The 21,766-nt window shown below is 47.5% G+C and overlaps 1 protein-coding gene and 1 non-coding gene across 12 annotated transcripts in view; both read right to left on the minus strand.

The window, feature by feature from the left end:
- Positions 1–21,766, minus strand: part of MVB12B (multivesicular body subunit 12B) — a 182,057-nt gene that overhangs the window by 69,569 nt on the left and 90,722 nt on the right. For 8 of the 11 annotated variants that reach the window (XM_065530059.2, XM_045373814.2, XM_074016536.1 and 5 more), the window contains one exon: positions 15,423–15,517. The exons of the other annotated variants lie outside the window; for them this stretch is intronic. In XM_065530059.2, coding sequence (XP_065386131.1) covers positions 15,423–15,517 — 95 coding nt within the window. The remainder of the gene's footprint in view (positions 1–15,422; positions 15,518–21,766) is intronic. 11 annotated transcript variants of the gene reach the window in all.
- Positions 10,381–10,474, minus strand: LOC123569264 (small nucleolar RNA SNORD116). Its single transcript, XR_006692904.1, has one exon. It is a non-coding gene; the product is annotated as a small nucleolar RNA SNORD116 (small nucleolar RNA).

Here is a 21,766-nt window from a genome sequence, read left to right on the forward strand (position 1 = left end):
AGGAGTCTAATATCAGTTCCGGGAAATCAAAATTCATTGTCATTACTATGCCGTGATAGTTTTGCAAACTGTACTCAATTTCAGAGCTTTTCAAAAGAAAATCTGTCTATGCAATCTGTTAATTGTCATTCGGTTAATAACTGTTTAAATATCCGAACTACATAGCAGCTTCCTATTAAAAAAAATTAAACTATGGAGTTTATGCAAGCAAACAAATACAGCATGCCACTCCTGGGCTGGGCTGGACTTTTCAGACTTGCTTGTTCACCCTAAAACAATGGGAAGGCTCGAGAAACTCACTCACACGGCAGCTCAGCCCCAGAGCTGGAGGACAAAGAACAGCAATTTTGTACTTCTACAAGCACCAGAGGTTACAGTACCATAAGACAGCTCTCGGTGGAAGGGCAGAAGCCATGTTATAAATTGTATTTTCAGAGGTCTGCTCTGCTCAGCAAAAAAATAAGCTTCCAAAGTTTTAATTGGTCCATCTAAAATAAATCCATTTAATGAGTAAATTAACTGATGCGGGACACAAACATGGAAAAAATTAAAGAAAGCAAATGTTGTGAGCAGTTTGTTTTTAAAAAATTGACCCCTGAAGGGCTATTCCCTTACTAGTTCATGACCCATGAGTGGAGTGCCCCTTAGGCTCTCCAGGGGCCACCTACTGTGCCCACAAGCGGATTGGACTGCCAGACAAAGGACTATATGCTGAGCCACTACAGATTTAAAGAACCAGACCTTAAAGGTTCCTCTTCATAAGGAATCTTGCCCACAGATGTAGTTACAGTTCCACAGCTACGAGTTGCATATCCATACACATACACGTAGCTGAAGCATTTACACATGAACAGGCATTTACAAATGAAGAGGCATAGGTATACTCAAACTAGTACACGTAACCTTTTCACTTTTATACTAAGTGGCAGACTTTTTCAAATCCTATGTGTGTAAATTATAATAGGACAAGCAGTAATTGACTTTGAAACTCCACCCACTGCGAGGGCTACAATTAATCTGTTTTTAGCATAAGAACTGCTGCTCTGCAAAGTTCATAACTTGTAGGTTCTTTTTCCCAATCCAATTAAAACCGAACAGTGTTCCTAAAAGGTGGCTGCACAGAATTTACTCTTCAGTTCCCATTTTTCCCATTTCAAAGGGCGTATCTGCTAACATCCCAATCATCAAAGGGCAAGCCCCTCCAGACCAGAAAGGACACCAAACGTCTGAACACAAGACAGCCTCCTGGCAAAATAACCAGAAACTATGCTCAAAGATGAAGATAAAAGCAATTCTTGTGCAGTGATCCAAAAAACAGCATCTCTTTTTTTCCCCAAAATTACCTGTTTTAATAAAGTAGACATACTGTGCCAACTGAACCATTTAATTATCTGCAAAAATGATGAATCAAAACAATAGTTTGCAAAAATAAATGACTAACCTCTGATTAAAATGTCTGTCCTCATTAAATCCAAAGAAAAGGTATGATATCTTTTTAGAAAATGTAGCCTGAAGAAAGCAGCAGTCCCCCAGCATCTACAGCCATACTCTTTATGGTGGCAGTGACCTGCCATGAGACGGGACATCTGAGGATGTTATGTAATCTACTCTCTCCAACCCTGAGAAAAGACGGTGTGCCCCTGTGGCCTTCGAGCCTCTGGGGGCCGCCGGCCTGGCAGCAAGTGAGCTTGGGGACAGGGGACTTCCAGATGATGTGCTCAGTGGGTGGTGTGATTCTAGAGCAAGGAAAGAAACTTTTTTTTTTTTTTTGCTAAAATAAGAGGTTCTGGGCGGAGAGTGGTTGGAAAGGAAGGAGCCAAGGCCAAAGAGAAAGAAAAAGAAAGGGAAAGAAGGAAAATAATTTAAAGGGTTGAGTGCCGATATTATCCCTCTCAAACCAGAGCTGACTTGATGAAAAGGAACACGGAAAATTGAGGCTGATTTAAATGTTGAGTTCTCTCTTTAAAATCATTTCACCCAGTAGCAAGATAACATCTCCAGCAATTACAAATTTCTGAACCAGAAGGGACGGTTTGCCTTCTATTACGCCAAAAGGTTCCCTGAGCCATGCCGGGTCCCACCATGCATGAGCTCCCTTTGTCAGCTGCACCCTCTCCATCCCCGGCTGGACTTTTAGGTGGGGTCACACTGCAGGGTGAATGAGACCAGTGCTTTCTGATATAATAGGCAGCAATTCCCTGGAATAACAGTATGGCAGTTATAGCAGCTTCTGTTTCTGGAGTGCCCACTTGGTACTAGGCCCTAGGTATTTCATGTACATTATCTCTAATCCTCAAATTCAGAAGAGAAAATACAATTCAAAATTTCAAAAAAAAGAAAACAGACTGAAATGTTCTGTAAACTGTCTAAAGTAATGTAGCTGGAAAGGGTGGGAAACAAAAGGGTGAACTCGTTCTAAGACCCAGGTCCTCTCAGAATTAATGAAACATCGAGTGTCATGCAACGTCTCCTGTACGCCAGGCCCTGGGATGGGCATCAGGCACACACCAGTGAAGGAGACGTCATCATCCCACCCTCCAGAACAAACCCTGAACTCCACATGATGACCAGAGGTGGATCTCCTTTCTTAGAACTTGGAAACCAAGCAGATGGCCAGAGTTTTACAAGAAGCATAAATAGCCAAGGGGTTTCCCGGCCAAAGAAGTTACGTCTTGGGCCTACAAAAGGCACAACCACCTTTGGCAAAATAGGGGTGAGTGAGGGCCGTGTAATTCATGAGCCAAGCACCTTCTCACAGGAGTGAAACTGGCGTTTTGCTACGCAGGGCATATTTCAGGTAAACACACAGTCGATGAAACATAAAGACGGGTGTGTTTATTGCCTCTAGGTAGCAAGCGATTAAGGACTTCTAAGTGTGTCACCAGAAGCAATGCTTAGGGCCACCGAGGCAAGCTTTACTCTCTCATTCAAAATTATGGATGTTGCCTCGCCAGTGGATCATGAGATCGTTCATGCTATAAAACAAGTCAGGCGTAAGGAACTGCTCTCTAACAAAGGATCTCAACCTTGGAGGAGAGTGCTGCATCATTCATTGTCTTAGAGACAATTGTAAGACAAATCTGGGGAATCAGGAGCCTCATTCTCTGGGATAGGTGATAAATATATTCCATCCAAACTCCAGGCTGCAGGACTAAAGATTTTTTTTTTTTTTAAAACATAAATGCATTTAGGACCATCACTGGCCATTAATAAAGAGGGAAAAAGCAATTCAGTATTCGGGGCACAAACACCAACTGTGTGACAGGGGATGGATGCAGGTACTCCGTCCAAACAAGACAGGTGGCTTCGCTGTTCTAAGAAAGATCAGAATTTCTTTTGTCCTAATGTCAACAGTTACATGCATTCGTTCTGACACAAAACGGGGACCCTCATACTGTGTAAGAGTTGAAAGATAAATCTCATCACCAAAGCTTGTGCGACTGTCCAGCTGCTCCCCAAGTTCTGGCACCGCCTGTGTCCGTCCTTAGCAGGCCATCGAGAGTTTAAATACCCCAACCCGGAATCCAGTGCCCTGCCACTATTGTCCTAACTCAGAGATGCTTGAGCAAGGGAGCTCGGCAACGCTGGAAGCTGGAGGACACAGAGGGCTGGAAGCAGGCAGGAGTGGAAGCTGGGGCTGGGACTGACTGGCTCACAGGTGAGGGTTATTCTGGAGCACTCACAGGGAAAGCTCACAGGCTGTACTGGCTCAGTAACCTTGGGCTCGGGTTTAGGAGAGGATGGCTTTTAGGAGGCCTAATCTAGAGAACGATGCTTGCAAGCAGGAAAGGCAGGGCAGCACACAGGTGACTACGAGTTCAAACTAGAGCTCTGCCCATGGGCAGGGTGCGGAGACTCACGGAACAGGAGAGCTAGAGTAGGGGAGAAGAAAACTCGGCGTTCAGGCCCAGTAAGTGAAACGATGGGCTTGGGCTGCCCACCATCACTATAGGCTAAGAGAAGGCCATCACGTACAGACATCCCAGTGCGCAGGGTTCCCCCAGACATAGGTTTACAGCAGCAAGGCCAGTGCAGCCCCCACTATGAAGGCAGAGGTTCTTTGAGGTACCTGGTATATCCCCTTTCCTGGCTGGGAAAGGATCTGAGAAGGGGTTGGGAGGGCAGGGCTGTAGATACCAACAATCACAGCAGTACATCAATAGCACTTTCTGTGTCCCAGGCATGGTTCTAAGCCTCACCATAAGTCACCATCACCCCCATTTTACAGGTAAGGAGACAAAGGCACAGAAGGGTTCAGTTCCTTGCCCAAGGTCACTTAACTTTAAGTAAGGAGGCCCTGCCCTCCCCACCTTCACCGTTTTGCCCAACAAGAGTGATGGGAGCCACACCCCCTATTCCTTTTGTCCTTTGGATCCGGCACTGCCATCAGCCAAGTGTCAAAGGCCTCACTCTGATGAGGTCCCAGAGATGATCATCCAGGGGCCCAGGTGAGAGTGTAAACAGTGCTGAGGCCCAGTACACTAAGTGAGTCCTAGCACGATTCACGCCAGGTCTGTGTGCCATTTCCAACCTTCAGTTTGATGAGGGGAGGGAAATGGTCACACGCAACCTGCACTAAAGAAGCATCCTCGGTACCGTGGTTTCGAGCTCAGTGTCTGCAGTCAAAGAGACCTGGGTCTGAATCTCAAGCCCTGCCATGTATCACGGTTGTAACTTTGAGCTGATCACAAGCTCTCAAGACCTCAGTTTCCCCATCTGTAAAATGTTTTCTTGGTAAGGATTTGTTGGGATTAAGTAACACAATGCATGGCAAGTGCATATGACACACCTTACGCAGGGTAAGTAAGAGGAAGCCTGGGTATTATTCAGTAAATTCATTTAATTAATTCAATCCATTTTAATAAAGCAAAAACTACTTTAGCTCCCTAAATGTGTTTCAATGAAAGAAGCTGCCTTCATCATTCTCCCCTCTCAGCTGACAGTTTACTATTTTGAGAGAGACAGAGGTAGAGAAAGAAACGAAAGGCTAATTTGGTATAAGCTCCCTCTAGGCAGGAGTGTCTGGTCACCACCCTACTTCCTTCACTCCAGAGTAAACCTCTGAAGCAGTGTTAAGAGCAGGTGACGGGCTGGGCTCAAGGGGTTCCCTTTGTCTTCAGCATTTCTCTGGCCAGGTCTACAATTGTGCTGTCTCTAAGGAAGGGAATTATCAGGGGCACATGGGCGCATATTTCTGCTGAAAAACTAGACAAAGAAGATAAACATACAGGGAGAAAGGTGTCAGAAAGTTGGTTTTTCCGTGTTCGTGTGTTTAAGAACGTTACAGTCAAGGCAGCGTTCGGACAGAATGCCTGTGAAGTCCAGGGCCAGTAAATGCACATTTGCTGGCCACTGTGAGGCCTGGGGCATCTCGGGCTGCGGAACATACAAGGCTCCTTCCCACACAGCTTTAAGTCCCGGGAGGTGGGCACTACCACCTCCACCTTCGGCACCAGACAATGCCTGGTGCACAGGAAGCGTCCTATAAGAATGAGCCGACTATTGCGATGTTCAAATGATCAATGTTGTTACTGCAATTGCTGATACGGAGAGACGTGGAATTTAGATCCAGAAAGGCTGGGTGCTCTGCTGGCCTCACTCAGCCAGTAGGTGGGAGAGACAGGCCTGCATCCAGCTGTTTGGGCTCCCGCCCTGCTTCATCCAGCTGCCCTCGGCTGCCTCGACCACAGATTTAAGCCTTTTCCAAGTTAAGAAGGGGATGTGGCCCATTAAACCCGTGCTGCCTAAGCTCTGCCATGCTTAAAAACCAAAAAGAGAAGGAAAGCACAGTGGGAAGGTGGCTGCCTATTTAAGAGCACTGAAGTATCTGTCACCTAGTAATATTTTTATTTTTCATGATGACTTAACTGGAAAAAGTCTTAACTTCTTCCTACCCATGGGGCACAGGAAAAGCAGAAATGAAAGCCTAGAGCAGAAATCAGCCCCCCAGGCACTTTTCCTCCAAAAAACCAAAGGTACCTTGGAAGATTTTATAGAAGTCGCAGCCTCACGCTGCCTAGCACTTCTCTCCTTCCTGCCCCCAAGCCATCATTCTGTCACCTTCTTGAGAAAGGGATCGTGGGCTGCTTGCCACAGAAAATAGCCCACTTCTAAGTGGTGATGCGTGACAGAATGTCTCGGCTTCCAGGGGGTACTGAGCTGAGCCATGCCAGAGAGCCTTTTATTGCAAGTTTCTCTGGACTGAGGAAGAAATTTCCTCTGAGCACTCTGAGAAGTAATCTTATAGATCAAAATTATACAAGGGAGCACACGGCTAAGAAGATGAAGTCCTTGCTGGACCCAAGCCAGCGTGTCCCATGTGATAATTCTCAACAAATCTTTGGGCTCTTTCTTGGATCACATCCCCACAGGGGAGGTCAATATGGAGAGAAGTGACATTCCTACACTGCTTCCTGGTTTATAAAATGTTCTTACATACCCTAGATCTTCACAACAATCCAGGAAGGAAACGGGCATTACTGCATTGTTTTAAAGGTATGAATACTAGCATTGCCCAAAGTAGCATTGTGCAGGCTCCTTGTACAGCTCTAGGGGATGCTATTCACATATTCTGTGCAGTGTACAACCTTGGCAACTGCTCACAGCAGCACTGTATGATGGCTAGTACGTGTCAGAGTCAAGATTCTGACCCTGTGCTTCCAACCCCAAATGCCCTGTCAGTTCAGCAGGCTTGCCCTCAGGAGCACAGGACAGGGCAGCTCTCGGTGACTGATGAGTGAATGGAGTGAACAATCTTGCTCTTGTCTTTGCCTTTGTTTACTATAACCTCCTCAATAAAAAAAAAAAAAAAAAAAAAAAAAGAGAGAGGAGCCTCTACCCTCTCTAAATATGGTCTCTGCCCTCTCAAGGTGCTCACAGGTGAAAACTCTCCAACACAGAGTAGTGTGGGGTAAACCAGGAGACAGCGTCAGTAGCGGGAGGGGAATCAGAAAAGCCTGGTGGAGAAGCAGCTTGGGAACCGCCTTCAGAGCCAGAGCCAGGGACAGAGAGAAGTGAAGGTGGTGAAATCTGAGTTGCTGGAGTGGCAGGCAGGGCAAGCATAGCGCAAGACAAAGGCAAGGAGGACACAGGGAGCGACCCAGGCTGGTGGGACACGAGTGGGGCTGGTTGTCCACAGCCCCAACACCAGGCAGGTGAGGTCTGAGGTCTGAATGAATGCAGTCAGGCTGTGGCGGGGCACAAAGGTGTGATCTGAGGAGCAAGGGGCCCAAGGAGGTCTTTGGAGAGATGAGTCGGCTACCTGAACAACCGGGCTGAGGCTATAGAAAAGCCTGGTCAAGGAAGACAGTCAAGTAAGGGCTGGGCACCAAAGCCTGATACCTGCCAGGCTGCAGCCCAGAAGGCCCAGGGCCAGCCCCATAAGTGAGAATGCAGGCGTGCGAAGAGAGGACCACGCTTAACACTCAGCTCCAGAGGACCTGCTGGGGAGCTGATCCTGACCACGGACTTCACCTGGAATAAGATGACCCAGAGCCCAGCTCAGCGTTCTCAGGGTCTGTCTCTCTGTGAAGTCCTAGAGGAGGCACTCGCACTACAGAAAACCTCCAGGAGGCAGGAGTTCCCCAAGTGCCCTGTGTGTCTGCCTGCACACGCTGTTCATTAACTTCAGTGACACAGCCACCATGGTGGATGTAGAAAAGCACATCCAATTAGCCAGGCCTACATGAATATTTGCACTCTTAAATCTTTTGCATTTCGAAAGGGTTAAAGCTTATTATTAGCATATAATTTACAGTCCTTTCTCCCAGGAAAGGAATAATGCACAGTAAATGCCACATTCATTTTAATAATACATGTTACAGTCTGTGCCCAACATCTGCACAAAGGTAAAGGAGACAGATTTTTTTGACATGTCCCACTCTGCCATCTAAACACAGGCTTTTTGTTTCTTAAGTGACGGAAGGTTTAATCAAGAAAGCAGGCAATTCATCAATCGAAACAAGGCAGCGTGCGTGCGCCTGACAGCACACACATGGTTGTGTACAGAGCAAACCTGGCCACCTGTCAGCCGCACCTTTTACATCAGGATATACAAATACACCATGTGATCAATTCCCCATCCGTTCCCATTCATTTCTTCTTTTTCTTATTCTATTTTTCTTTATACTTGATTTTGTTGTCAGTCAGGGCAAGAGGAGATGGATAGATAAGGGTTCTTATAGGGGATGATAAAAATGGTTCTTATAGGTGATGATAAAAATGTATCTGCCTTTAAAATGACTTCTTTCCTCCTTGGTTCAAGCACAATTATTATAAATACCTTTTCACTTCATTCGGGAATTTTCCCATATGCTATTATCAGTGGCTGTGCCAAACTGATGTTCCTGTCTCAGATCCTGGCCCACCTTCCCATACGCTCACCCACTACCAATTGAGCCAGTTGTCGGGGTTTATGAAAATCCTCTGTGGCGTGAAGAACCTCAGGGAAGCCGGGGTCGGAAATGCAATGCCACCCCGAGCCACGAGAACATATCCACTGAAAGGCCACAGGGACACCTGTGAAAGCAGAGGCTAACACTACTCAGGGGCTTGCACCAGAAGACAGCGGCCCTTTCCCTCCTTGCTGGTTATCAGGAGCACACTCACTCAGCCCACACCCTCACCCTAGCACAGGGAAAAGGAGAACCACAGGCACACCCAGAATGTGGATGCAAATTCTGCAGCATCAAACCATGAACATTACAACATGCCAAACAGTTGTGTCAGCACACCTGACACAGGAGAGAACAGTGCTTCTCAAGTACCCTATTGTTTTGAGTCTTTTACCCTTCCTTTTCCCAACCCTGCAGTGCTTTCTGATCATTAAAGTATTAAATTTATTCTCAATTTTCCGGGTGAGTTTTTTTTTTTTTTCCTAATTGAGAGACAGAAATCATGTAATCACTGCAAATGAAAGGAAAATATGTTTGGAATTGTTTGGTATGCTGTAGATGAGTTTTTAAATGATCACATTGTAAGATACACATTTTTTTCATCATAAGATGAAAAGCTGGTGGCAGAAATTTTATCCAATTGGATGAAATATATAAATCATGAATTTCATAATACTGATAATTAAATGTCCATCTTCCAATTTAAATGAGGACTAGATTAAAACTGCATGGAGAAGGCTGATATTCAGAAATCATTAATTATTTTTAATTGCTTTGTGCTTTCCTACTCCAATGTCAGAGCTACATGGCTCACCCACGGTTCTGAGTTACAGATAAAATCCTCCTTCTCTCTGTACAAGGGGCCATGATCCAAACTGACGAGATGATGGACACTGACTTGACCACAACGACATCTTTCCTGGTGTCAAACATCCTGAAAGGGGGGCTGGTATTTTAAAAAGCGAACAGCTGTGGAGGGCAATAAGCTGGCTTTTCCAGTAATCAAAAAGAAAACTGAAAAAAAAAAATGCTGAAGGCAGAGTGGCCAATGCACCCCAGTCTGCCCGGACAGATCCAGGTTAAGGCTTCTGTCCTGGGACAATTGTGTGCCCCCTTCACTTTTATAGTCAGCCTAATGCTGATGGATAAATGAAGATGTCAGTGAGCCAATCTGTCTAGGTCCTAAAGAGGAAAGCAATCCTACCCCACAGCTCACCGCACTGTGTGGCTTTGCGGCGTTTCTGCATGGTGGCTCACCCTGCGTTCATGGGGTGTTTGAGATTTTTTGGTTTTATTATATGCCAGTTTTAATAGGTATTTGCTTAATTTTATTATGTCGTTTTCTTCAAGAGAGAAAAAATAAGCTTTCTTTGGTTAAAAACTGTGCACTCGGAGATAGAAATCAGATTATAACAACAAATACAACAAGAGAATAGTATGGTGTGGTTTCCCATCCTATGGTCCCCTGTATGTTAAGCAAAACCTGCCATAAGACAAAAAACCTTCCTAGGTTAGAAAAGCCGCACTGCGCTCTCCTTGGCGGCGCCTCTCCGTACAGGAAGCCTCTGGTGCAGCAGGTTTGGGCAGCGGGTTGGGGAAGATCTGTCTTTCCTGACATTCCCCGAGGTCTCCAGCCCCATAAGGTGCCTGACGCCCACCACAAGAACATTTCTTAAGAAACATCTCACTCAACTTTCAGACATTTTAGGTTCATTTCAAACAAGTAGATGTCTGCCCAATACACGGAGATATATATATATATATGCGCTATTCTTATCAAACTTACAGTTATAATTATTGAAAAGCAATTGCTATGTTGTTTACAGCATTTTATGGAGCCCTCCTTCCCTGCCTCCAGGTTATAAATATTTACATTTCTCTCATTCATGTCCAGCGTCCTCTGAGATTTCTACTAGTTTTAATATGTATCCGTAGGACTAACACTCATATGGCAATAATGTGGGAAAGTGCAGAAATAAAGAAATAAAGAAAACAAAAGCAGTCATTTCGGCAGCAGAGGTTTTTTTGCTCATTTTATTCAGTTTTCCAAGGAATGCATATGTGGGAGTCAGTGCTGACCCACGGGGCCCTGTTTATGAGGAAGGACAGCTCTTCGGGCTCAAGAGAATAGTTTAATTCTTCCAAAGCAACTAGCTTGTTTCTCTCTTATCCCTAAGGGACAGCCCTCTGCTTCAGAACCTAATCTAGATATCCCCTGCAAACAGCCACGCCCACTTTCTATCCTGTTTCCATTCACTTGTGTTTCCTCACTTCCGTTTCCATTTGGCCATATGTATTTCTGGAGCTACCTTAAATCCTTCTAGAATAGATGAAAGAGAAATGAATGAATGGGCAGACATCTAAACATATAAAAAATTCAAAGAAAAGAAAGGTAGGGTGGCACCATTTGGGACTAAAATAGAAGACTTTTCAGGAAAGATAAGATGTTCTTAAGAAAACTAACAGCCACTAAGAGTCCTGACCAGGAAATCCCAGGGTTGGGACTGGAGTAGAACTTAAGAGAAATCCACATGACCCGGAAGAGGTCTCTCCGAAGACATAAGATCTTAAAGGCATGCTCAAAAAACCAAAAGCACAAAGCTACAGGGGTCACACCAGTGAGACCAGCACCAGGAAAGCTACAGTCAGCAAGGTAAGAAACATCAAAAAAGATTGTTTTTAAATATTTTGTTTAGAGCAAGAAAGAGGATGCATAGCACCCATGGCTTAGGAGTGATGACCCTAACCGGGGTTGGCAAATGTTTTCTGTAAAGGGCCAGAGAGTAAATATTTAGGATGTGTGGGCCATCCGGTGTTGGCTGCACACAGCTAACTCTGCCATTGGAATGTGAAGCAGCTAAGGACCATTTGTCAAGGACTGGGCATGGCTGTGTTGCAATAAAACTTTATTTACAAACATTAAAGTTTTTCATATAATTTTCACATGTCCCTAAATATTACTCTTTTTATTTTTGTCCAACTATTTAAAAATATTAAAACCATCCTTGGCTTGCAGGTCATACAAAACAGGCTGTGGATGGGATTGGGCCATAGGCTTTAGTTTGCCAACCCTAATCCAGATGGATAACAGAGTGAGCCAAGCCAAGCGACCATCATTTTATCTTTTTAGGGAAAACCATCTTCAAACCCTACAGAGCGACACAGTGATGGGGAACGTGAAGAGCAAGGAAGGCAGGGAGGTGGCTGGAGCAGCCCACTGCTTGCCTGACCAGTCCACATCCAGAGGGACAGCAGGATGTAAAGGATGGTGCTGGAATTACAGACAGTGATCTCTGAGGAACTCGAGTGAAAAGGTGATTTCAGGGGACTGGATAACAGGGGAAAAAAAATCATATTTTCTAAAAGTGACAATAAGAAAATTATTGATCTGTGGTCTGGAAATGATCTGCAGTAAACTTTGAAAGCATATTATGAGTCAGAGGCGGCTCGTGAGCGCTCAGGAGAAAATGGTGATCCTGCAGGCCAGCAGGGTTTACCAAGAACATGACACGTTCACATCAGGTCTATATTTTTTCTTACTGTAAAAGCAACACATGCTATTATGGAAAATGAGTAACTGCAAAGAGGCCAAAAAAAGAGGAAAGTCCCAAGAAAATCACTATAAACACTTAGGCGTGGACCTTTCCAGACCTTTAGATGTATTTTTTGTTAATTTAAAAAAATTAATTAATTTTTTTAAGAGACAAGATCCATGTTCCCCAGGCAGGAGTGCACAGCTATTTCCAAAGGCCATCATAATAGCGCATTACAGCCTCGAACTCCTGGCCTCAAGGGATTTTCCCTCCTAAGTCTCCCGAGTAGCTGGGACTACAGGCATGTACCACCACTCCCAGCTTAGATGTAATTTTTAAAATGAGATCACACTGCACATTCTGACTTGTTACCTGTTTTTCTTTCCACTTAACAATATTCATATATATCTTTTAATCTAAGTCATCACTTCTGGATGGCTGAAAAGTTAAGGCTACTGTATGGTTGTTTTGTAATTTAAGCATTCGTCTTTGTTTGGGGCATTTAAGATCTATCCACCTCTCGCCCCTGTCTTGAAGTATTATTTTTGAGAAGTGGCAGTGCTTATCCTTGTGGATAAATCTTTTTGCACATCTGTATTTTCTAGGAGATACTGCTAGGACAAGTGTGAGGATGGATGCTGGCTTCGTGGCCGTTTGGATTAGGGTACAAGAGAGCAGAGCGCAGGCCACAAGTATCTCAGGATTTCAGGACTGAGTTAGAAAGAGCTCCTCATCCCACTTCTGTGGTCAAGAGAGAGATATGACTGGACTGTGTAGAACACCTGGCAGATTTTGGCCGGCAGAATGCGCAGTATCTCAAATCGCTGGGTGGATGTGAAAAAACAGGAAGACAGAGCCCATCTTAACGAGGAAGCATCTCACAGGGATGGGTGGGCTGGTAGGAGGTGGTGGTCCCAGACACCGCAGGCATTCAAGCAGCAAATCAGGATGGCTACCTGGCCCAGGGGTCTGGGAGGGTACTCCTGTGCAAGGCAGACAGGGGGCTAAATGCTTTCCTTCATCTCTTCCTTCCTTCCATGACCACATCACGAGCACTGCTGTGTGCCAGGGATGGGTCTACATATCGTCTCCACTGGTGTCTCTTGCAACTATGCGCCATGTCTCACCCTTAGCAGGCATGGTGGGAGCAACTGTCTTAGTGAAAGATACAGGAAAAGGGATCTACTAGCAGGTATACCACTGAGCGAACATTTAAAAGTTAATACACTTCAACAACCATACATACACGTTAAGTGTGGGCTGTTTTTCAAATTTCTAATTACACTGTTTTGAAATCTACTTCTCTTAGGAAGGGACGGAACACTAAGGGAGCAGTAATCGAATGTCTTCAGGAGGGACACAGGGCACGCCAGGAGTCTGCACCAAAGGCTCAGCTCCTGAAGTCTGCAGTGAACCTGTGCCAGGGCCAGTTCAGAGGCAGAACGGTTTGATGATTCATTTCATTATCAGCAGAACTCCAGCTATCAAGGCATCGGTACTGGGCAAGGGCTAGGGTCTGGGGCACACTTTGCCTTAACTGTTTTTGGAAGAAACCAGTGGAAACCCTAACTTCACAATACCAAACTGAGATAGGCCACTCGGTGCCAAATACCGTTCATATGGGGGTGAGGGGGGTGGTCTCTGCTCCCTCCTAGCCAGAACGACTCGCAGGCAGGCTGCCAGTGGGTGGGCGGGCAGGCTTCCCAGTTGCACCATAGTTGCCCAGTGCTGAGCTTGCAGGCCTTCTGGAGCCAGCAGGTCCTGCAGGGTATTTCTGGCAGCAACACAACGAAGCGGTCCTAGACCCTGGCAGAGCAATTTGGTGCTTGCAGCCGCTGAGGAGGCCTGAAACTGCCTGCTGCCGGGGGCTGCAGCCTCGACTACCTCTGTTTGGAAGATAAAATCCAATTGACTGCCACTTACATAAATGTAACAGGAAGTTTCTGAATGGCTTCCCCTGTGTCTTGAGGCTGTTACCTTGGTATTGCTAAACTAACAGCTGAAATGAACCCAGACAACACCTCATCAAAGCTGCGGGGCGAGGAAGCAGCGGTCCAGAGGCAGACAGCGGTGTTCCTGCCAAACCATAGGAGATTTCACTCCGTGGCTCTTTCCTGCAGAAACGCCAACAGCTGGGAAAGCCATCAGAGAACACAGGTAAAGTGGGTGTAGCCGAACGCTGTGGCTGGAAAAAGATTTGCGAGCTGCAGAAAAAAAGTCATCCGTTTTGATGGAGCTTCCCTTGTGTGCATTCTGAATGGGGGCGCCCTGCCGGATTCCACAGGCCTGTTCTGCACCTCTATGCCACTAAGCATCTGGGGAAATATTCAGCTTTTCTACAAAATAGGTCATCTTTCCACACTTGTTATGCTCCTTGTCGACTCTGCTGAAATAGCCACAGCACAAAAGAAATTCTCCCTGGAGATGCTGTTTTTAGACAAACACGTTCGCTCTCCCCTTGGAGAGCCTGGCTCCTGGAGTGGAGCCAGGGACGGGGGCTTAAGAACATCCCTGTTCCTCCCCTTCCCAGCAGGAATGTCACCCAGTAATGGAACAACTGGCTTTTGCTTATACTTCCAAACCTATTAGGGAGTGATCATAACGAGAAAAACTAATACTGACAAGAATTATGCCATTGTTCTATTTCATCTATTTAGTAACCTGTAGTTGCAATTTTTAGAAAAAAGATCACCTTTTAAATAACCGATTCATTATGGTACATGAATGAATGCCATGTTCCTGTGTTCAAAATGCCACTCACCATTAAGGGTGTGTGCTGGTAAGTGGCACCGATTTGCCACTTTCCCCTTACATACAAACACCCCTGACTGGCGGCCCAGGATAATCGGAGGCGAGTTTGTGGGTTTCCTTGGCTCTTAGCAAGTCACCTGTGCTGCCAAGCACCTAATGAATCTCAATTCTGTAATAAGGCTTGTAAGTTTTCCCCTCCCTGGGTGAAGGTGAAAAGGAAAACTAGGACTGATGAAGTTCCTGCCAAGGTAACACTATCAATTTCAAGGCCGAGTTCAGAAACCACAGACTCATGCTCCAGGGGTGTGAGGGGAGACCGCCAGTGTACCCGCTGGCCACAAACCTGGCTGTGAGAAATGAGAGGTGAGGACAGACTTGGATATGGGAGGGTGAGCCGACCAGGGCTCAGCTCGGCGCTGCTCTCGAGGCCCCGTGGGAAGCCTGCCGGGGTCTGGCAGGTGAACAATGTGGCGAGTATTCTCTGGAAACCTCCCTTCAAGTCTGTGAAATCCACACATTGTTTTTCATCATTAGTTTCAAAACATGCTGAGTATTTGGCCCTTCTCTAAGTTCCGAGGCGACACAAAGGAAAGGGAAGGCCTGGTCCCTGCAGGGAACAGGCCTCTTGCAGGGAAGAAAAGAGAGGTAAGGCAGACAGATCCCATGAGAAGGCAGAGAACGTGTGGAAGGAGGTGGTGCCCGGGACGCAGACTCCGTAGCTGGCCTGCACAGTGGCTCCACGTACCTGATATGGCATACAAATTGGAGTGCTGGTACTCGTAGTCCGTCCGCGTGCTGTTCCTGCCTCGGAAGGTGGCAGGAAGTGTTAGAGAGATGTGCCTGAGGAACAGAAGGAGGAGAGAAAGGAGGTTACAGGAGCATTCCGCAAGACTCAGGAAGCACTGACACCATCAACAGCTGAAATGCAGCACAGAGCAGCGGGCGGAGATGGTGGCTCTGGCCAGCGCCTCCTTCTCAATCAAGCGTGACTCCTCCACCGGGCTCAAGTCCTCTCAAGGAATTTGAAAGTTTCTAGATATCACAGCCACCTTTTTTTCCCCATACTAGAAAGGACATCCAAGAGGAAGAAAGTATGTCCCAAGCCTTACAGCAGGCCCAAGATACTCTGTGGGGTGGCGGTTTGATCCAGATCTCTGCCCACTGGGCAAAATGCACCAGTGGGACCGTAACACCCAGGCACTGAACACCAGCCTTGGTTTATTCCAGGAGCCATGCAAATGCTTCCATTCCTACACCGCAGGGCTGCTGAGGATCACTGCACATGAAGCCCTTTGTAAATAAAGGTGTTGGGAATTACTACTGCCTTATGAGTTCAGGAGACTAATGACCTCTGAAAATCAGAATGGCACATAGCTCTCAACTGCTGTGTCTGTGTGTTCCCCCTCAGGCAGCGCACACAGTAGGTGCTCAGGAAAGCACCTTCCAGACAGACACAGCACGGTCTTTGATGGCTCAGGCGTGAGCCATTAAAGCTTACAAAGAACACACAGCCTAAGTGAGCATTTAGTCAAAAGTAAACAATCCATTTGGCATGGTCACCAGCTGCCTGTAGTGAATGCTGAAAAGAAAAATTAAACGAATAGGAAAATATTTAAAACCCAACAGGTCCGGGGGAAAAAACAAGAACAAAACCTCTTGGTGGGATGACTGGAGGTTGTGCTGCAATAGCTCAGAGCCTAACCTGTGGCCACACCCGACATTTCCGAAAAGGAAGAGACTGGTGGAGGGAACGCTTATCACATAAAGTAAGCCGTCAATCACTGGGTGCCTTTTTCACACAGCACATGTGTGACCTTCTAGAATGACTGCTGTGCATAGACACTCCTGGCAGGGCCGGGCGCGGTGGCTCACGCCTGTAATCCCAGCACTCCGGGAGGCCGAGGCGGGTAGATCACCTGAGGTTGGGGGGGTTTGACACCAGCCTGGCCAACATGGTGAAACCTTGTCTCTACTAATCCCAGCTACTCTGGAAGCTGAGGCAGGAGAATCGCTTGAACCTGTGAGGCAGAGGTTGCAGTGAGCTGAGATCATGCCATTGCACTCGAGCCTGGGCAACAGAGCAAAACTCTGTCTCAAAAAAAAAAAAAAAAAAAAAAAGGGGTCCTGGGAGGAAAGGCTCTCCAGGGAGGGGATCTTCCCACAGGTCCAGGATTGAGCTGGAAGCGGAATGACCCTTCCAGGGGCAAGGTGACCACCAAGGGCTGTGAAGGCATTGGGTCTGCCAGTCGCACAGTGAGAGCTCATGGCGGACACTCAGCCACGGCCCAGCCAGGCTGAACCAAGCACCAACCGTATGCTCGGGGCTTCGGGGAACCAGCAGACACATGCACAGTAAACGTGTCCACTGGGTGCACTGGCTTGCATGGAGGGAACCTGAATATTCTTTGTTACTGCTGCTAACTAAGGGTACAGAGGTGAGCTCCCTCAGCTCAGGCTGCAGGGAATAAAGGTGCAGAAACAAATCACAGTGCAATGTGACATGTGCTCGGGGAACAAGAAAAACTGAGTGCTGGTAAACATGAAAAGAAGGAACAATATATTCTGCTAAAGGGAATGGGGCTTCAGGACCCCTCAGGGATGTTACAGGAGTGAAAGGCACCCACCGGGGAGTCCGAGAGAGCCAGCACTTCCCCATAGGGTTAGGGCACACGTCGGAAGCGGAGCTAGAAATGCAGCCAGGGCCAGATGGAAAGGGCGCCAAACACCATTGCAAGAGGCTTGGGTTCAAACTCCTAGGATGGAGGTTCCTAAACTCCCGTCATGGCATTAATGAAGGCGTCAGTCACCTGGGAACTTGCTACGACACAGACTCAGAGGCCCTGACCCTGGGGAGTCCGATCCCGTGGGCCTGGCTGGGTGCAGCCCAGAAATCTACTTTGAACAAGCTCCAGCGGTGAATCTGAAGGCTGGCCAGGCCTGGGAACCCTGCGAGGGTGACGAGCAGCTGTAGAAGGGTTCTCAGCAGTTCATCAATGTCTCTGACCACAGCACTTAGTCAATGAAGCTGAGCAAACAGAAGAGTGAATTATCGACTGTGGTTGTGGTTGAGCAGAACTGAAATGATGACAGGTGACCCTGCTGAGAGCATCACCAGGTGCCAGCCCTGGGACTGCAGGTGTCACACATCCTCCTGTGGCTCCTCACAACGCCCCTCGAGGCAGGTATGGGAGCAGTTACACATTATGCGCGGCCCAGGGTGTGTTGATAACATGGGGCCCTTATTCAAATGCTATCAAGAATTTCAAGACGGCAACAGCAGAGCATTAAACCCATGGTGGGGCCCTTCTGAGCACAGGGCCTTGTGTGTGTGACCAAAAGGATCTAGGGTTAGGTGCTGTAACTGCACTCACTGTACCAGTGAGGGAATTTCCAGGAGCCAGGAAAGTATTTTGCTTCATTTTGCCAGACTAAGATTTCTAAGCCTCCAAAGCCCTAAAAAGATGCACGCAACCTAACAAGGATGCAGAGCGATCTGTGCAGTCTAGTAAATACTCCAGGGGCTAGAAGCATTCAGGGAGGCTCACAGAGGAGGCAGGAGCATTAGCAGAACTTTGGGAGCCAGGTGGACATGGATGATGGCAAAGAGGACAGCCAGGAGGCAGAGGAGAAAATGGGGCCGGCTGAGCTGTTGGGTGGTCAAATATGCATCAACACAGATCTACGGGGGACTCAGTGGTGGCAGGACAGGCAGGGGGATACGAAAATATCCATAAAGTTACCTGAACACTTGCTTACGAGTGTGATAATTTCCTATGGAAAGTGGGAAGACTCAAGTGCTATGAAGGGCAGGGTAGGAGGAGGCTCCCTGGAAGGCTTCCCGGAGGAAGGGACATTGAGGTGGGAACTGAAGATAGGCAGAAATCAGAGAGATGCAGCAGGGAGGAGGGGTGTGCATCTGAGGCTCTGTGGGGAGTCTGACTTCCTCCAGACTTAGGAGGAAGCCAGGGTTGCCAGGCCTAGAAGGCCAGGAAGAAGGTGGGGCCAGGCCACGTGGAGCCCAGCATCGGTTCTGCCTTTCTCTGGAAGGATTTTTAAGCAGAAATGTGCCAAGATCCAATTTACAATTTCAAAACCCTGCCCGTCTGTGGGAGAGTGAGGAAATAAAACTAAGATGCCAGTGGGGATGGGAATGGTAGCAGCAAATGATCACGAGCCTACAATTATTCACCACCTACTTTGTGCAGAGACTTCATTCCTGTCAACATGACTTGCCACACACCCGCTAAATGGACAGTTTTGGGGAAATTTAGGACTTAAAAGATATATATGAGCAATAACAACAACAAAAAAGTATATGAACAACAGAGAAATCAAGGGGCCCGGCTCTCAAGCTGCCCCATGCAATACTGATGTCTGGGACCAAACTTGATTGTCCCTCCAGGGCCTCAGATTTTCCGTGACTCGCCCTGCAACTCACCCCCTGCCCCAAGTTCTCTTCCTTCACTGGAAATGATTCTTTCTGCCCACCACTCCCGCCCCAACTCCCACTTCACCTCCAACCTTTGCGAGGTTGCTGTTTGCAAGGTTCCTGGCTTAGCTGTCTTCTCCCTCCACACACTTCCACATCGCCGGCACACCAGCCCCGCTTCCAGATTGTGCCTCTTGCCACTACTTACTTCCCCTCTCCTCCAGGAAGAGTGGAAGCCTTGTTAATCTCTGAACAGGCCTTGTTTTTCTCATGCCTAGGACTGATTCTTTATCCATGCCACTCCCTCTTCCTAGGAATCTCCATTCTTCCTTACCTACTCTCCAAACTCCTATTCATACTTCAAGATCCCACCCAACCATCCCCTCTTTGGTAAAACCTTTCCTGGGCTTGCCCCAGACTGACTTGGATGCCCGAGTGTCTTCTCTCACCCCACTCCAGGTGTCACAAGACACTTTGGTCATCTGATACAAAATTGTCCCCAATGTGATTGTGACCTCCTCAGGAGCAGGGCCAAATATCATCAATTTTGTACTTCATTTTCTGGGATACTTTTTTGTCACAGGGTAGACAATTACTGACCATTTGTTGACCAAATCAAGTGCTGCAGTTGGCCCACGAAAACTTGTGGGTTTCTTTTTTGACATGAACTGCTGTTAGTCTCTATCATTTCATTTCTCCCTGTGTGTATTTTCCCAATTAGACTCCAGGGGTCTCTGTTGTATACCCTGAATCTCACCTCTCCATTATGGAGGAAAGCCGGTATGGGTAAGAAGAAATCAGCAGCAGCAGCAACCAGGAATTTACAAGAGGGAAAAAAAAGAAAGTTTCTGTTCATACACTATAGACAATGTGTGCCTGATGCAGCAAATGTGAAATTAAAAGAGGATTCGAGTCACAGGCTGACTGTATCTTTTGCAGAATAACTGCTCAGTAGGGATCTGCTGAATTGAAATCAGGTTACTGAATACTCCAGCTAAAGTAGCTGATGCAAGAGTGGGTAAGGGACGGCAGTCAGAGAGTAGCAGGTGGGAAGGCCCCCTGGGCAGAAAAAGCTTTAGGGAGAAGGGCTCCTCCCTACACAGCAAATAGCTTCCCCTGCATTTCTGCTTCCACTGTTCCTGGACACAGGAAGCAGGGGACATGGGGACAGGACAGAAAGGCACATCAAGGCTTCCCATTAATGAGAATGAACAGTTTGGGCCCCAGGGACAGGTGACCTGTGGTTAAACAGGACAAGTCACCTGCTGAAGGAGACGTGGCCAAGGGGTGCTTTGGTGTCAGATTAGTCTGAAAGTGAGAGACAAGGAGGAAGGCTCTGCCATCAGCTGGGTCTCAGGCGAGATGAGATTCCAGTTCCCCAGTGTGGGGTGGAGCCCCACCTGCCAGGACCTGGGCTGGGGGGCCTCGATATATCACCCGGCCTCATCCCCTCAGCAACCTTTTTAGATAGGAGTAATTATTCTCATTTAACAGAATAGGAAAGTGAGGCCCTGGGAGGTAAAGTTGATGAAGGGAAAGCCAGGAATGAATGAAGAGGTCAGTCCATGTGTTCTCCGGAGGTGGTTATTGCTACGTCAGAGTTACCCCAATTCAGCTTCACTATCGGGTATATAAAATGAGACGACTAAATCCGGGCCACAGGGTCCCTCCTGAAGGCCCTTTTGAAATCAGTGATGCCAGGGACATGACACCTCTGCCGCCCACTAGCTCAGTGATCCCGACAGGTTACAGGGAAATATACAGAGCTGGACGACCAATGGCCCGAATGCACACCCAGGGAGGCAAACCAGTTGTAGTGGTTAAGGGCAGTGCCCCGAGTCTGCTGGATGTGGGTCCAAATTCCAGCGCTAGCACCAGGGAGCCACATGGCCTTTGGCAAGGGTGCGTTCCCTCCCAGGGCACAGAGGGCCACCATCCAGGCAGGGTTGACAGCACGGAACCAGGCATGTGTGAGCACATACAAGCACGCGAGCTTCAATCTTATTCCGACTCTCCCCATTCTTGCCACCCTGGCATTATTTGAGAGTCCGGCTCACGAGGGCCTCCGTGTAGCACCGCAACAGAACCCGTGGCGCCTTTCCTCTGCATCAGGATGAAATCCAAACCCGCCCACGGTTGAGAGGTGCTGCCAGCTCTAGCCCCTCCCTCCTCTCTGACCGTGTCTTGTCCACCCTCCCTGCATTCACGTCCGCCAACCTCAGTAGCTGCTTTGGTCCCTCCAGCCCCTGCTCTTGTTTCTGCCTCAGGGCCTTTGCACTTGCCACTGTCCCCAGACCTCAGCGGCTGGCTTCCCTCCCCAGTCAGGCCACCCTTCTGAGGAGGCACCCCCATACCCACTCTTATAATACCTGCCTCCTCCCTGCGGTGCCCTTCCACTCCATCGGGCTGTCTGACTTGTGTTCGTATAACCAGAACATGATCTCCATCACGCCTTTTCTTCCCACCACGTCCCCAGGCGTGAGAACAATGCCCAGGACACAATGAGTGCTTAACAAATGTTAGGGAAAATCCTCTAAGATTATCTACTTGTTGATCTGATTCTGACTTACAATAGGGATAGTTCGGGGAAACTTCCAGGAAGCCTTGTCACTTCTCTCCTTCTCATCCTCACGACTGGGTTGGTTAATGGCTTGGAAAAT

This window comes from Macaca fascicularis, chromosome 15, assembly GCF_037993035.2.
Source record: "Macaca fascicularis isolate 582-1 chromosome 15, T2T-MFA8v1.1".
NCBI lineage: Eukaryota > Metazoa > Chordata > Mammalia > Primates > Cercopithecidae > Macaca > Macaca fascicularis.